Here is a 17014-nt window from a genome sequence, read left to right as displayed (position 1 = left end):
CATCCATTTCCGATCACTTAAATGTTGGCACCTGCCCAGCACAGGAGCTTTAACACAGTCTGCTTGTATTTTGGTAAGTTAATAAATGCCACATTTCTATAACATTCTTTAGCAGAATTTAGTTCCAGGCAACCACTGTCTCATTTCTCTACAAAGCAGTGATGCCAAATATATGTCACCCATCTCAAAGGTTTAATGGGTGTCTCTTGAAACCATGTGTTCCTTGTCTGTAGCCATTTAGGGAGAGCACATTTACAAAACAGCTCTCCTAAGTCATACCCGAAGAAGCACGGCCTGACTCTACTTAGCCTGGGGCAAGGTCATTTAATTTCAAGGCATTTCCTTTAGAGAACAGTTCTGATGCAATCGTTGCAAAACAATGTGCTTCTCTATGACAGTTTCAGATAAATATTTGGAAGCAAAAATAGGGCAAGAATCAGAATATGAACAAAAGTTTAAACTTGCATATTCAGTATTTCTCTAATGGACCAGAGGTGTCCTACATATTTTAAGAAATCTCTGGATGCCAACTTTCCCCAAGGACCAAACTACAATAGGCATTAATGGTATACTTTTGCAGAACACGTACTTCATTTAGGGCAAATTACACCTGTAGAAGTCAACAGAGCCAAAAGGGATGCACTTTAGCCTGACAGGCCCATGAGTTGGGTTATGATAAAAACTAACCTGGGGCTTCCCTGGTGGCGCAGTGGTTGAGAGTCCGCCTGCCGATGCAGGGGACACAGGTTCGTGCCCCGGTCCGGGAAGATCCCACATCCCGCAGAGCGGCTGGGCCCATGAGCCATGGCCGCTGAGCCTGTGCGTCCGCAGCCTGTGCTCCGCAATGGGAGAGGCCACAACAGTGAGAGTCCCACGTACCGCAAAAACCCCCAAAAAAAAACCCCAAAAAAACAAAAAAAACTAACCTAGTAGAAATCACAGGCACTCAAAGGTTCTCTCCACTCTGGCAAATACAATATCCTTTCATTCCAAAACAATGGAGTAGAAAGGAGCCCATTCACTGCAGTTCTTGGCTGTTCTTGTGGATGGGCTAAATCCCAACATCAAAATTATTTATTCTTATTTTCTTCTCATTCTTCCCCCATATGGACAGTGATAAATCCAACATGATACCAAGCTTGGTAACTTCTGTATTTGGATGATGCTACAGGGCTGGACAAGATCCCCACATGGAATTGCTTTCCAGCTTTTAAATTCATTAAATATTTTAATTAGCTTAATTATCCACACATTTTCATTTAAAGAGGACCGGTTTCATAAAGGACTTGAATATTTCAATCACATCAGATGTTGTTGATGTTACACAGCAACCAAAATAATGAACTTAGGTCTTAACTCACATTCTCTCCTCTTCCTCTGCCATCCTTTGTTGCCTAACTTAATGGAATCACCAGAGATTTTTCCATATGAACTGCTCTGCTGCTGATTTTAATCTCTCTCTCTCTCACACACAGACACACAGACACAGACACAGACACACACACACACACACACACACACACATTTATAAGGGTCTTTAAATCCAAGAAACATACTCATCACAGCCAACATGGGGCTTTTAGTAAACAATAAGATGTTTTTCATTTGGACTTAGATTAGCAAAAATTCTGTAATTGACAATACAGAGTTAATAAATGTGTAATGAGAAAGGAACTGATATACTGTTGGTGGAAATACAGATTTGGTACACTGACATTGATGGGCAACTTTTAGCATCTTTCAAAATTTTAAATAAAAAATTTATCCAATGTTTCCACTTCTGAAGATCTCTCCTACAAAATCATTTTCTCTTCTAGTGCACTAAGATCTATATAGTAGGATGATCCTCCCAGCATTGTTTTGGAATAGCAAAAACCTAGAGATAAAACCTTAACCTCCATAGATAGTGCACAGGTTTAAATTTATAATAAATCCACACAATGGAAAACTGCACGGTATTTAAATTTTTGAGTTAAATATGTATTGCCAAGGATTAGAGGTTCTAGGTATAAATATCAGAAATATGTGACAAATCAAGTTGGAGAACAGCATATGCAGTATGAGTCTAAGTTTGAAAAATACATGATTTAGGCTATATACATATATACCCAAAGAAACTATCTGGAAGAAACTATATGAAATGTAATGATTACTTATATCTGGAAATAAAATTATAAGAGAGTCTTCTATTTTGATATTGCTTGAACTTTTATTAAGCATAATATACTATTGTACTAAGAAAAATATCAAAACAATTCCACTACTTGATTTCCAAGACACAGTAAGTTAAAAAAACAAGGACCAAAAAAGTAGTCATATTTTGCTACATTTTCAGTATGAAACAAGGAGAAATAAAAAACATTGGTTTATGAAAGAAAGGAAGGAAATACCAGAATCTAAAGAAATTAATTACAAATAGTGGTGTGTGTGACCAAGTGGAAGAAATGGGTATAGGAATTAGATTTCTTTCACTTATTCCTTTTTCTATAACTGAATTTTCAGTAATGTAAATGTTCTATGTATTCAAAAATAAAATTTAATCAAAAAGGATAAAACTAATTGGGTACAGACACAAATTACTTTATATATTGAATTAACATAATCACAGAGAAAATTAATTCGAGTAATTTTTGAACATAACACTGACTATACAGATTCAGGAGGATGACTTCTAAGGACAAAAATATTTGTAAAATATCTTGTACTTTATTTAGTAGGTTTGTTGTCGGTAGTAGTTTTGGTGTGGTAGTTCTGAAATCATTTTGTATGAACTAAAGATAAAATAATTAAGTATGTATTAATACATCAGTGTTGATGGGAATGAGGGTTCCCACTGTCGGAAAAGGAGATAAAAATATGGAATGGGTTAAGGTGAGGAAGAACCCTGTCATATTGGATTTGAATTGGATGTATCAGAATTAAATCACAATTTTAAAAAATGATTTCTAAATACCATTTTCCACTGAAAGAAATCAGGAAAATGGATAATTCCAGAGCTGGGGCAGAGAAAGTAGGAACGTAACGCTGGCACACCTTTATGACAAAAAGCAAGGAAGTGCTGAAAGAATGATGCAGTATCAAAAGGTAACAGGAAAACTTCCACTTTAGGCTATGATGATATAAACTGGAACTAGACTAGCTTTATCCACAGGAAGCAATGATAAAAGTGGACAAAATATATGAAGAAACTGTTTTCAGACCATGCAAGACTGTGATCTCAAAGAAAAGAAGAACTCATGTGGTAAGGTCCACAATCAAACCAACTCTCCAACTGGAGACAAATCCCCAACAATGGCTCAGTGAACTGAAGTCCTAACAGCTCAGGAGTCCTGCTGAAGCTACAGAGATCAGGAAAGCTACAGTGGCTGGAACCTTAACTAAAAGAGGAGAGTTCACTGAGGGGAGACTATAAAATCTATATGGGGGTTCTCTCTGAATCTTTGGCTGAAGATTGGGCTGAACAAGCACAGGGCATGACTGCCAGTCTTTTCATCAGACTGTGACCACCACAGGGTTAATAATAAAAGTGAAACTAGAGGACAAACACTGCTGGGGAACACCTTGTTAACATCTGAGCATTCAGCTAAGATTCCAGAGGAGTCCTGCTTTAGGAGAAAGAACTATGTCACAGAATATGGCCTACTCTACAACTTCCCCAACAAAGCCTAAAGTAAAGTCTTAATAAGACCCAGAGGAGAGCGAACAGAGCCCACGTTTCAGCAAAGCTGGAACTCCTGGCTTGGGGTCTCCCCCTTCTGCTGCCATGGAGCTGCCACGGAGCCGCAGGGGAGGGCAGCCTCACTGCACTGCCAACTCTGGAGGGGCTCCACCAGCGAAGCTGTGACCATCCTGGGGACCGTGGACCAACCATGTGGCTGACAGGGTCTTGGTGCTCTGGCCTGGCTTCAGGTCTGAGCCTCTGAGGTGGGAGAGCTGAGTTCAGGACAATGGACCACGAGAGACCTCCTGGCACCACATAATATCAAACAGCAAGATCTCTCCCAGATATCTCTGTCTGAACACTAAGACCCAGCCCCACCCAATGGCCAGCAAGCTCCAGTGCTGGATACCCCATGCCAAACAATTAACAAGACAGGAACACAAACCCACCCATTAGCAGAGAGGCTGCCTTAAATCATACTAAGTTCACAGACACTCCAAAACACACAGCTGATGCAGCCCTGCCCACCAGAAAGACAAGGTACAGCCCCACCACCAGAACACAGGCACCAGTCTCCTCCACCAGGAGCCTACAGGAGCCACTGAACCAACCTCACCCATCAAAAATAATGGGAACTAACGAACCTTCAACCTGCACAAAGGATGCCCCAAAAGCATTAAGGTAAACAAAATGAGAAGACAGAGAAATATGAAGCAGATGAAGGAGCAAGATAAAAACGCACCACACCAAACAAATGAACAGGAAACAGGCAGTCTACCTGAAAAAGAATTCAGAGTAATGACAGTAAAGATGATCCAAAATCTGGGAAATGCAATGGAGAAAATACAAGAAAAGTTTAACAAGGACCTAGAAGAACTAACGAGCAAACAAACAATGATGAACAACACAATAAGTGAAATTAAAAACAGTCTAGAAGGAATCAATAGCAGAATAACTAAGGCAGAAGAACGGATAACTGACCTGGAAGATAAAATAGGGGAAATAACTGCCACAGAGCAGAATAAAGAAAAAAGAATGAAAATAATTGAGGACAGTCTCAGAAACCTCTGGGAAAATATTAAACACATGAACATTCGAATTATAGGGGTCCCAGAAGAAGAAGAGAAAAAAAAAAGGGTCTGAGAAAATATTTGAAGAGACTACAGTTGAAAACTTCTCTAACATGGGAAAGGAAATAGTCAATCAACTCCAGGAAGTGCAGAGAGTCCCATGAAGGATAAATCCAAGGAGAAACTTGCCAAAACACATATTAATCAAACTATCAAAAATTAAATACAAAGAAAAAATATTAAAAGCAGCCAGGGAAAACAAAGAGCATACAAGGGAATCCCCATAAGGTTAACAGCTGATCTTTCAGCAGAAACTCTGCAAGCCAGAAAGGAGTGGCAGGACATATTTAAAGTGATGAAAGGGAAAAACCTACAATCAAGATTACTCTACCCCGCAAGGATCTCATTCAGATTTGACAGAGAAATTAAAACAGAAATTTACAGACAAGCAAAAGTTAAGAGAATTCAGCATCACCAAACCAGCTTTACAACAAATGGTAAAGAAAGTTCTCCAGGCAGGAAACACAAGAGGAGGAAAAGACCTACAAAAACAAACACAAAACAATTAAGAAAATGGTAAGAGGAACATTCAAAGCGATCATTACCTTAAATGTAAATGGATTAAATGCTCCAATCAAAAGACATAGACTGGCTGAATGGATACAAAAACAAGACCTGTATATATGAGGTCTACAAGAGACCCACTTCAGACCTAGGGACACATACAGACTGAAAGTGAGGGGATGGAAAAAGATATTCCATGAAAATGGAAAGCAAAAGAAAGTTGGAGTAGCATTTCTCATATCAGACAAAATAGACTTTAAAAAATATTACAGGAGACAATGAAGGACACTACATAATGATCAAGGGATCAATCCAAGAAGAAGATATAACAATTGTAAATATTTATGCACCCAAAATACGAGTACCTCAATACATAAGGCAAATGCAAACAGCCATAAAAGGGGAAATCGACATTTACACAATCATAGTAAGGGACTTTAACACCCCACTGTCACTAATGGACAGATCATTCAAAATGAAAATAAATAAGGAAACACAAGCTTTAAAAGACACAGTAGACCAGATAGACATAATTGATATTTATAGGACATTCCATCCAAAAACAACAGAATACACTAAGTGCTCATGGAACATTCTCCAGCATAGATCATATCTTGGGTAACAAATCAACACCTGGTAAATTTAAGAATACTGAAATTGTATCAAGTATATTTTCCACAAGGTTATGAGACTAGATACCGATTACAGGAAAAAGAAAACTGTAAAATATTCAAACACATGGAGGCTAAACAATATGCTACTAAATAACCAAGAGATCACTGAAGAAATCAAAGAGGAAATCAAAAAACACCGAGAAACAAATGACAATGAAAACACAACAACCCAAAACCTATGAGATGCAGCAAAAGCAGTTCTAAGAGGGAACTTAATAGCAATACAATCCTACCTCAAGAAACAAGAAACAGCTCAAATAAAAATCTAAATATACACCTAAAGCAATTAGAGAAAGAAGAAGAAGAACAACAGCAACAAAACAAAGTTAGCAGAAGGAAAGACATCATAAAGATCAGATCAGAAATAAGTGAAAAAGAAATGAAGGAAACAATAGAAAGATCAATAATACTAAAAGCCAGTTCTCTGAGAAGATAAACAAAATTGATAAACCATTAGCCAGACTCATCAACAAAAAAGGGAGAAGACTCAAATCAGTAGAATTAGAAATGAAAAAGGAGAAGTAACAACTGACCCTGCAGAAATACAAAGGATCATGAGAGATTGCTACAAGCAACTCTATGCCAATAAAATGGACAAACTGGAAGAAATGGACAAATTCTTAGAAACGAACAACCTGCTGAGACTGAACCAGGAAGAAGTAGAAAATATGAACAGACCAATCACAAGCACTGAAATGGAAACTGTGATTAAAAATCTTCCAACAAACAAAAGCCCAGGACCAGATGGATTCACAGAAAAATTCTACCAAATTTTTGGAGAAGAGCTAACACCTATCCTTCTCAAACTCTTCCAAAATATAGCAGAAGGAGGAACACTCCCAAATTCATTCTACAAGGCCACCATCCCCCTGACACCAAAATCAGAGAAAGATGTCACAAAAAAAGAAAACTACAGGCCGATATCACTGAAGAACATAGATGCAAAAATCCTCAACAAAATACTAGCAAACAGAATCCAACAGCACATTAGAATGATCATACACCATGATAAAGTGGGGTTTATTCCAGGTATGCAAGGATTCTTCAATATACGCAAATCAATCAATGTGATACACCATATTAACAAACTGAAGTAGAAAAACCATATGGTCAACTCAAAACATGCACAAAAAGCTTTCAACAAAATTCAACACCATTTATGATAAAAACTCTCCAGAAAGTAGGCATAGAGGGAGCCTACCTCAACATAATAAAGGCCATATAAGACAAACCCACAGCCAACATCATTCTCAATGGTCAGAAACTGAAACCATTTCATCTAAAATCAGGAACAAGACAAGGTTGCCCCCTCTCATCACTAGTATTCAACACAGTTTTGGAAGTTTTAGCCACAGTAATCAGGGAGGAAAAAGAAATAAAAGGAATCCAAATCAGAATAGAGGAAGTAAAATTGTCACTGTTTGCAGATAACATGATACTATACATAGAGACTCCTAAAGATGCTACCAGAAAACTACTAGAGCTAATCAATGAATTTGGTAAAGTAACAGGATACGAAATTAATGCACAGAAATCTCTTGCTTTCCTATACACTAACGACGAAAAAATCAGAAAGAAAAATTAAGGAAACACTCCTATTTACCATTGCAACAAAAAGAATAAAATACCTAGGAATAAACCTATCTAAGGAGACAAACACCTGTATGCAGAAAAGTATAAGACACTGATGAAAGAAATTAAAGATGATACCAATAGATAGAGAGATATACCATATTCTTGGACTGGAAGAATCAACACTGTGAAAATGACTATACTACCCAAGGCTATCTACAGTTTCAGGGCAATCCCTATCAAACTGCCAATGGCATTTTTCACAGAATTAGAACAAAAAATTTCAGAATTTGCATGGAAACACAAAAGACCCCGGATAGCCAAAGCAATCTTGACAAAGAAAAACGGAGCTGCAGGAATCAGGCTCCCTGACTTCAGACTATACTACAAAGGTACAGTAACCAAGACAGTATGGTACTGGCATTAAAACAGAAATATAGACCAATGGTACAGGATAGAAAGCCCAGATATAAACCCACTCACATATGGTCACCTAATTTACTACAAAGGAGGCAAGCACATACAATGGAGAAAAGACAGTCTCTTCAATAAGTGGTGCTGGGAAAATTGGACAGCTACATGTAAAAGAATGAAATTAGAACACTCCCTAACACCATACACACAAATAAACTCAAAACGGATTAAAGACCAAAATGTAAGTCCAGACACTGTAAAACTCTTAGAGGAAATCATAGGCAGAACTCTCTATGACATAAATCACAGCAAGATCCTTTTCGACCCACCTCCTAGAGTAACTGAAATAAAAACAAAAATAAACAAATGGGACCTAATGAAACTTCAAAGCTTCTGCAAAGCAAAGGAAACTATAAACAAGACAAAAAGACAACCCTCAGAATGGGAGAAACTATTTGCAAATGAAACCTGACAAAGGATTAATCTCCAAAATATACAAACAGCACATGCACTCAATGTCAAAAAACAAACAACCCAATCAAAAAATGGGCAGAAGACCTAAACAGACATTTCTCCAAAGAAGACATACAGATGGCCAAGAGGCACATGAAAAGATGCTCAGCATCACTAATTATTAGAGAAATGCAAATCAAAACTACAACGAGGTATCACTTCACACCCATCGGAATGGCCATCATCAAAATATCTACAAGCAATAAATGCGGGTGTGGAGGAAATGGAACCCTCTTACACTGTTGGTGGGAATGTAAATTGATACAGCCACCTTGGAGAACAGTATGGAGGTTCCTTAGAAACTAAAAATAGAACTACCATATGACCCACTAATCCCACTACTGGGCATATACCCTGAGAAAACCATAATTGAAAAGGGGACATGTACCACGATGTTCATTGCAGCACTATTTACAATAGCCAGGACATGGAAGCAACCTAAGTGTCCATTGACAGATGAATGGATAAAGAAGATGTGGCACACATATGCAATGGAATATTACTCAGCCATAAAAAGAAACAAAATTGAGTTACTTGTAGTGAGGTGGATGGACCTAGAGTCTGTCATACAGAGTGAAGTAAGTCAGAAAGAGAAAAACAAATACCATATGCTAACACATACATGTGGATTCTAAAAAAAAAGTGGTTCTGATGAAGCTAGGGGCAAGACAAGAATAAAGATGTAGATGTAGAGAATGGACTTGAGGACTCGGGGAGGGGGAACGGTAAGCTGGGACGAAGTGAGAGAGTAGCGTTGACATATATACACTATCAAATGTAAAATAGATAGCTAGTGCGAAGAAACTGCATAGCACAGGGAGATTAGCTCGATTCCTTGTGATGACCTAGAGGGGTGGGATTAGGGATGGCAGGAGGGAGATGCAAGAGGGAGGGGATATGGGGGTATATGTATACATATAGCTGATTCACTTTGTTATACAGCAGAAACTAACACAACATTGTAAAGCAATTGTACTCCAATAAAGATGTCAAAAAAAAGATCCACAGGGGAGAAAAAGATTAGAGACTGAGTCCCACCAAGTTATAGATGATCAGGACATACCTTGGGTTTTCCATTGATCTACTCTGACAAAGCATACAACTAAGCACCAAAAGTTCAAGATTAGTAATTGAACTGCTACTAGAACAAACACCAATACCCTTTAGAGGAACATAACAGAATTCAATATCTCTACAACATAGTACCTACAAATTCCATTACTCAATAAAAAACACTTGAAATGGGAAAAAAGAAGTAACCCCCACCAAGTCAATCCAAAATGTGTCTAAGATTACCCACTGTGTGCCAGCAGGATTTTGCATCCTCTTGACCACCAGGGACTATATTTTTCTAGCTGATTAAGATATCTTGTTAGCTCTGAAATTTTCCTTCAAACACCAGATCACTGAAAAGTTGTTTTATTATGGTCATCCTCCAGAGGTACTGGCTGCAAGATGACCAAATTGGGTTCAGAATTTAACATACCCTCTCATCTAATTGGTCATCCTATTCCTTTCCCTTCTAATAAGAAGATCCAGGCTAGGAGAGCTGAATTCCAATAATTGCCTAATACAGCTCACATTTTCCTGCAGCAGCAGCAGTACCAGCAAAAGCAAAAAAAAAGTAAAGTGGACAGGTTAATGCCCCCCCCCCAAATTTAGTCCATGTATACGCTAGAGACATAATTTTTCAGGTTAGACAACATAGTTAAATAGAAGCCCTTGTGTGATCTCTCCTTGAGAGTTATTTGCCCACCCATCCTATTAAAAAATAATTTTAGATAATTAGAAGTCCTCTACAGGCTGTTTCTGCCATTAGCCTTTGTCAAGATATTAGCCAATTCCCTGCCATGAAGATTGACACCTTTAAGTAAAGCAAACCTACTTCTCATAGAGTAGACTTTCTAAATGACCTTATCTATTTAGTCCTAAATTTAGATAATGCCAGTGCTGAAGGACCTCATGCATTTTCTGTGAGGAGGATAACAAGCACACACTTTGCCAATCAGCTATAATCCTTAAAATTAGATACTGTGAATTTTAGTATGTTCTAATGTAACCAGGCCCTAGATGCAATCTCAGAGCCATCTTTGCTGTTTCCCGATCCAGGGTTGATGATTGGGCTTACCTAATGTGCATGGGCATTACCTAAAAGAATAACCTGTGCTGTAGCTTCTAAAAATTGCATAGCACCCAAAACCAGGAGGTTTGTTTCAATACGTGCCCAGAGTAGATTTTAAAAAAAAAAGTCTTGAGTCTTATTATTTTCCCTGATTGGCAAGTACAGAAAAAGAAACTTCCATCACTTGGTCCTCTGTCTTGTGCATAAGGCGGTACTTGGCATAAGTATTTGTAGGGATCTTAGTGAAAAGGGTTCCTGTCTATAATGAACTGCACAGAAATCATTACACCTGGTGTCACATCTGGCACTAAACAGTTATAAATGTTAATGAGCAAAGGACACAATCATTTTTCATTTTTTGACTTGAAGGAAAGAAAGGAGGGGAGAAAAATAAAATTTCTAAGTTCCATTGGCTATTCCACGAACAACTATGCAAGTTTAATCCAGATCTCTTTAACTGGCAAAGGCCAAAGGACCTCACAGACTGTATGAAACAAAATTTTGTACTCCAGATTTGCCAGAGTAATTTGCCAACTCAGATAGGACCATCATAATGAGAGTGCAAATAATTATTTTTCCTACATAAAACAGTAATATTAAGAGGATTGTAGGGGCTAGGATGGGGGTTATGATGAAAGTGGCGAAATAAGGCAAGAGTGAAAACAACTGCTCCAAAGGACCCCCATCTTCATCAGCTATGTGCAACTTAATGTGTCTTTTATCCATTCCATGCTTGGTTTTATTTCTGTATTTTGTGGTAAAAAACAAACACTACACACACAGACATGCACAAACCAACATCAACCTATTACTCTTCCCTTTCTATTCCATATACAATGTAAATAGAAGGAGGAAGGCATAAGAGAAAAGACCAACTGTATTCAAACCATCTCCACTGCCCAGACCTGTACAAAAAGGTTTGTTCCAATATTACAATTGCTATATGTCCTAGGAGGTAGCTGAGGGTAAACAGATGGGGAAGAGGAGACTGAAACAATTCAAATACATTCACTCTAAGGGGAATATCTTTTGGGGTAATGTTTCTTTTTTTTTTTTTACATCTTTATTGGAGTATAATTGCTTTACAATGGTGTGTTAGTTTCTGCTTTATAACCAAGTGAATCAGTTATACATATACATATGTTCCCATATCTCTTCCCTCTTGAGTCTCCCTCCCTCCCACCCTCCCTATCCCACCCCTCTAGGTGGTCACAAAGCACCGAGCTGATCTCCCTGTGTTATGTGGCTGCTTCCCACTAGCTATCTATTTTACGTTTGGTAGTGTATATATGTCCATGCCACTCTCTCGCTTTGTCACAGTTTTCTTTAATAAAGCTCACTGCAGCTATGACACCACTTGCCTACACTGAGAAGACAAAGCTAAGAACATGTAATAAGCCACAAACAGTCTCACACTTGATAAGAATAAAGGGGCAGAGCATTAAAATGTTGATCTTTAAAGGGCATCTGCACATCAATGATAACTACATCTGTGTGTGTGTGTGTGTGTGTGTGCGTGTGTGTATTTTTTTTTAACAGCATCCCTCCTCATAAATAATAAGGAAACCAAGAAAACAAGACAGCATACGCAGGTAGCAACTTGTTTTTTTTTTCAGATTGGATTTTACTTGAATTAAGCTATCATAATATAGATGGCTTTTTAAATTCTCAATTCTTTTTTTTTGCTTTCAGATTCTGCTATAGACATTATAACATAACCAAGTGAGGAAAATGGGATCCAGTCCAACAGGCTATATCGCTAGTAAGTAATATCTCCAAGTATTTTATTTCAGCAATAATCAATCTGAGCCAAGATTGAAAGTGAAAATGTGACTTCAAAAGTAAGGCAAGGAAAGACAGCCACGTAAAATAGGCCAAGCTGGAGATATTATACGTAAAATGTTACACACAAATACAGCGGAAAGAGAGTCACAATATACAAAAACGTGTTAAAGACATTCATAAGTATTTAATGGGGGAGAAAAAGCCAATATATTCCCCTACCTTTACCATTCAAGAATCCTTTGGACTTGAGTAGTGTTACTCTATTTTATAACCTGTGACCCACTTCTGTGAAAGACTTATTAATATACTATCAATTGAAGAACAATACTATTCTTTAGCAATTTCAATGATCAAGTATTCTCACCTTAGAAAACAAACATTAACCAAACTCCAAGCTCCAGCCAGTATTTATTGCTTTGAAAAATAGCCATGTACTTTATTGCCTGGGTTTTAGACTTAATGAGAAATTAAAGAGCATACATTTAATTCTAGGAAGTAACTGAATTAGAAGCCAGCAGAAAGCCCCATCCACAGCCTTTTGTTTTCATATACCAATACATTCCTCAACGTCTTACTGGAATGATTACAGACAGAAAATCAATTCTGAAAATCTCATGCATGATTTGTAATTATAGCTAAAATGTATAATCAACGCTGAAAGACATATATATCCAAGTGTTGTTAAACAATGATTAAGCTTTGATTGGGATATCTACTGGCTACAGCTAATCTTTTAGTACAATCATGGCTGCCTACCAGACCACCATGTTCTAGGAATAGATATTTATTCTCAACAAATTCCTTTTCAGGCAATTAGCTAATATTTCCAAACTTGGAAGGTTTAAACCTCTGCCTGTTAGGGATTTGGTACAAATGTGAGGATGTGAGGAACTAAAGCTCACTGATATTTGTCAAAAACTTTCATTTAAACTGTAACGCTGCATACGCAATTAGGAGGCAAAGAATATATACTTTTAAAGGTTTCCTGTCTTCTCATTTGCAAATGTTTGCTCCCAGGTGTATATGCACTAGCAAATGTAACCAACCCTAAGAAGGCCCTTAACATTTTATTGTCCACTGAGAGTATACTGCCACTGAAGTTGAACAAAATTCCACTGGTTTCCCAGAATTTTGTCAGGGGTAGGCTAAAATCTCATTTTTACTTTGGCTACTTTCCAACATAGCTGGATTACAAGTGCTTCTGTTTAAAGGTATTTGTAGTTAAAGATACAGATGCTCTCTAAATGCTCACAAAAAGCATATATTTTTGACCAAATCATGAGAAGTTGCCAGCAACTTACCAGAATTTCTCTTTGACACCATCTTCAAATTTGTGCTGACTACAGAACACACCACAAGGGCCAAAAGAAATGGTGGCTTCATTGTTCACTTTCCTTGGCAGCTGAAAAGTCAAAAAAGGATATGAAGTTTGAATCACAGATCTTGGCCTCAACAAAGCAGCAGCTATAATTTCACATACCTTGAAGACACATTACAGAAACAATGACATTTTGGTGATTTCTGGCTTTATTTTTATGCAAATGGAAGAAAATATGAAAGTTCACAAGAGCATCATGTCAAAGTTCCCTGCTCAGAACTTTCAATGGTTTCCCACTGGATTTAGAGTAAAATCTGAACCCCCTCCATTAGACTTTCATGGGTCTGCAGGTAGGGCCTCTGCTGCCTCTTTGATCTTATTCCACAGCACTTTCCTCCTCGTTGGCTATGCTCCATCCACTATGGACATTGTATTTGTCCCTGGAACATGCCTTAGTCATTTCCTCCTCATGGCCTTTGCATTAGGTCTTCCTGCTGGAATACTCCTCCCCACTCTTCACTCACATTCATTAACATCCTATAGGTTTCAGTCCCACAAAAAGGCCTTTCCTGACTACCCAATCTTAAAGTCTCACTCTGTCATTCATTAGCTCACTTCTTTGCTTGTTTTATTCATAAGACTGATCAGCACTTACAGTTATTGTATTTATGTGACAGGAAGAGTTTTTACTCAACTTTGACATTGATGTTTTAAAATCAGCAGCACCGAACCTTAAATAATTGGAATGAAACTGTTCTGAAATGAAAAATAACTGAGAAAAGTATGGAACTGAACTGAGATATTGTTAAGAACCCCCCAAAAGGGAACAGAATTGACTAAAGCACGATCATCGGTAGGCATTTGGGGAAAAAACAAAAACGTTTTTAAGTGTTTATTCCATTGAGTTAAGACTTTTCAGTAAATCGGTTCCTATATGAGGGCTCATTTAGAATCCTTTACAAGTCAGAATATAAGCACCACAGAGGTACGCTGGGTACATCATAAACCCAAGATAGAAAAATAGCAAAGGGGACCATGAGGGTGAAACCACAGAGATCCCTGAAATAATGGATGGAAGCAAACCTGAATGGAAAGACAAAAACAAGCTCTGGATAACATTTAAAGAGCCAGAATTCCATATAATGATTTGTCTTCTGAATAATTGGTTTGTATCTAAATGTGCAGAACCTTACCCAGAATGTAAGAGTAATAGGATGATATCAAGTGTTGGGTGGGATCCTCTTTTCCCAGAATTGACCAAAAGATCCACCTGATATCCTAAATTCAGAAAAATTCATGTTTGGGTGAGGCCACCAGTTCAACTATTCAGTGCAGCTAGTTCCTTATCATACTGCCCCCCCCACCAACTCCATCAATAAACAGAGGTCTGGGAAGGAAGAGGAGGTCTTTTGATAACAAAGACAGGCTTTGCTTTCCCAGTTGTCATGCTGGACTTCCCTTTTACCACTGAAACAGGAAATAAAGAACCCTGGGGAGAGATGGTATGCTGGAGGTTTCCAGATGACCAGGGGGCCAGGACTAATCCCTATCCATCCCCAACATACACCAAATTTCCGAGTCCCAAGAAGCATGGAAGTTAGATTTGGCATATTACCAACGATCCATCTCGGATTGGGTAAACAGATGATTCTTGTCATAGGCTTTGCAACATGGGGCAAAATGAGTGCACCTGAGAGGAAAGTGGTATGATGCTACCTGCTAAAACTGAGGGAAGATGTAATCAAATCTTTCCAGGGACTTCCAATGTCCAGAGGAGATGCCTGGAGGAGAATCTCATCATCAGGCCTGCTGTAACTACTACCTGTTTATACAGCACATACAGACAGCTAAATGAGAAGTTATGACCAACCAAGGAGAAGACACCGTCAATCACAAGCATTTCATTTTCCTCTCCCTCTTCTCCAGTCACACCTATCCCAATGCAACACCAAAGGAGAAGGTACGGAGGAAAGACGAGGAAGAAGGGAAAATGTGTGAAAACCTACCACACACCCTCCAAATTCCTATCCATGAGAGCCACATGTCTCCTCTGTTTGAAAAAAAAAAAAAAAAAGGAAGATACAATATTTGAATCAGATAGGATCTTAGACTAAGACGAAGTCTTTAAAATCAGAACAAAACTCAGAAAACATCTGAAAAATGATAGAATCAAACTGAAATGTTTATCACTGTCCCTGACTCCTAGTGGAAAAAGGAAGTACAGTAGAGCACATGAAGTAGCAATTAGGAAAAATAGTACCATACCATGTTTATACTTCAATGAGTTGAAACACTTAATAAATCAGTTATATTTATTAGCTTGGTTGTTTTTAACCACTCCTTGACTACTAACATGTAAGCTTCATGAGGGCAGTCACTTAGTCATTAGCTGTTGTATTCTCAGCATCTATCATAGAGCTTGACATATAATAGGTTATCAGTAAATATTTTAATGAATGAAAGGGGAATATCAATGTAGATAACAACATATCAATGGTTCAAGTAACAAATAAATTGCAGCTTTCAGTGGTTTTCTTCCCAAGTTACCCATTTATTTGAAATAGAATCTCTCTTATCTAATATATGATTATCCAAATCTGAGATGGGCCCCATCTCCTGCTGTAGCAGACTCTGTTGGTACCCTATCCATATCCTCTTGGGCCTCCCAAAAGTCATCTGCACAGAAGTCTTCCTGTGTTTGTTTGCCAGAGGTGCTTCTCTATCTGAAAAAGCAGCTTGAATAGCATAGGAGGCTGACTGGAAGTTCCAGGTTGTTAACACACCATGAGTGATTCTCATTCAATGATATGGGAGTTGGTGAATAAATACCCCAGCTTCCTCACCCCTTGGAATGTTCCAGTAGGACTGAATGGCAAACTGCTCATTAGCACACTCTATTGGCTTTTCGTCCCTTCTAGTCTGACTTTGCCATTCCCTTGCAGTACTTGCTGGGATCACCTCCCAAATAAACTACTTACATCCAAATCCTTGTGTTTGAGTCTGCTTTTGGGAGATCCCAAACCAAGACTCTGAAAATACCATTATAAACTCCACAAATTTCTTTGTTTTATATTGACTATCTGTCCAATTTCCAGCTCAAAAGATTATGTAGCCTCTGAACTTTCAAAAGAAGGCTTATACTTCAAATTTTTCCTGAACCACAGGCACATTCTAGCTCTCCTGTCTTGTCTCCCTTTTTAGAACTTATATCACCCCCAGTGACTTTGATAAGAACACTGGCTCATCTCTGATTTAGCTCTTCCTGATGTATTCGCTCAGTTACCAACTCAACCTTGCTGCTTAGCTATTAGGAGACTTCCA

At 38.1% G+C, this 17014-nt stretch overlaps 1 protein-coding gene across 1 annotated transcript in view; it reads right to left on the bottom strand.

Moving 5' to 3' along the window:
- The window catches only part of IL1RAPL2 (interleukin 1 receptor accessory protein like 2), a gene marked incomplete at its 3' end in the record, with an annotated part of 1138357 nt that overhangs the window by 1053806 nt on the left and 67537 nt on the right, over nt 1-17014 (bottom strand). Inside the window, exon 2 of the mRNA XM_079911241.1 lies at nt 13677-13777. Coding sequence (XP_079767367.1) covers nt 13677-13758 — 82 coding nt within the window. The 5' untranslated portion in view covers nt 13759-13777. The remainder of the gene's footprint in view (nt 1-13676; nt 13778-17014) is intronic.

This window comes from Stenella coeruleoalba (assembly GCF_951394435.1).
Source record: "Stenella coeruleoalba genome assembly, chromosome: X".
Lineage (NCBI taxonomy): Eukaryota > Metazoa > Chordata > Mammalia > Artiodactyla > Delphinidae > Stenella > Stenella coeruleoalba.
Note: the sequence above shows the minus strand (reverse complement) of the source record. Positions and strands in the feature narration are given on the sequence as shown.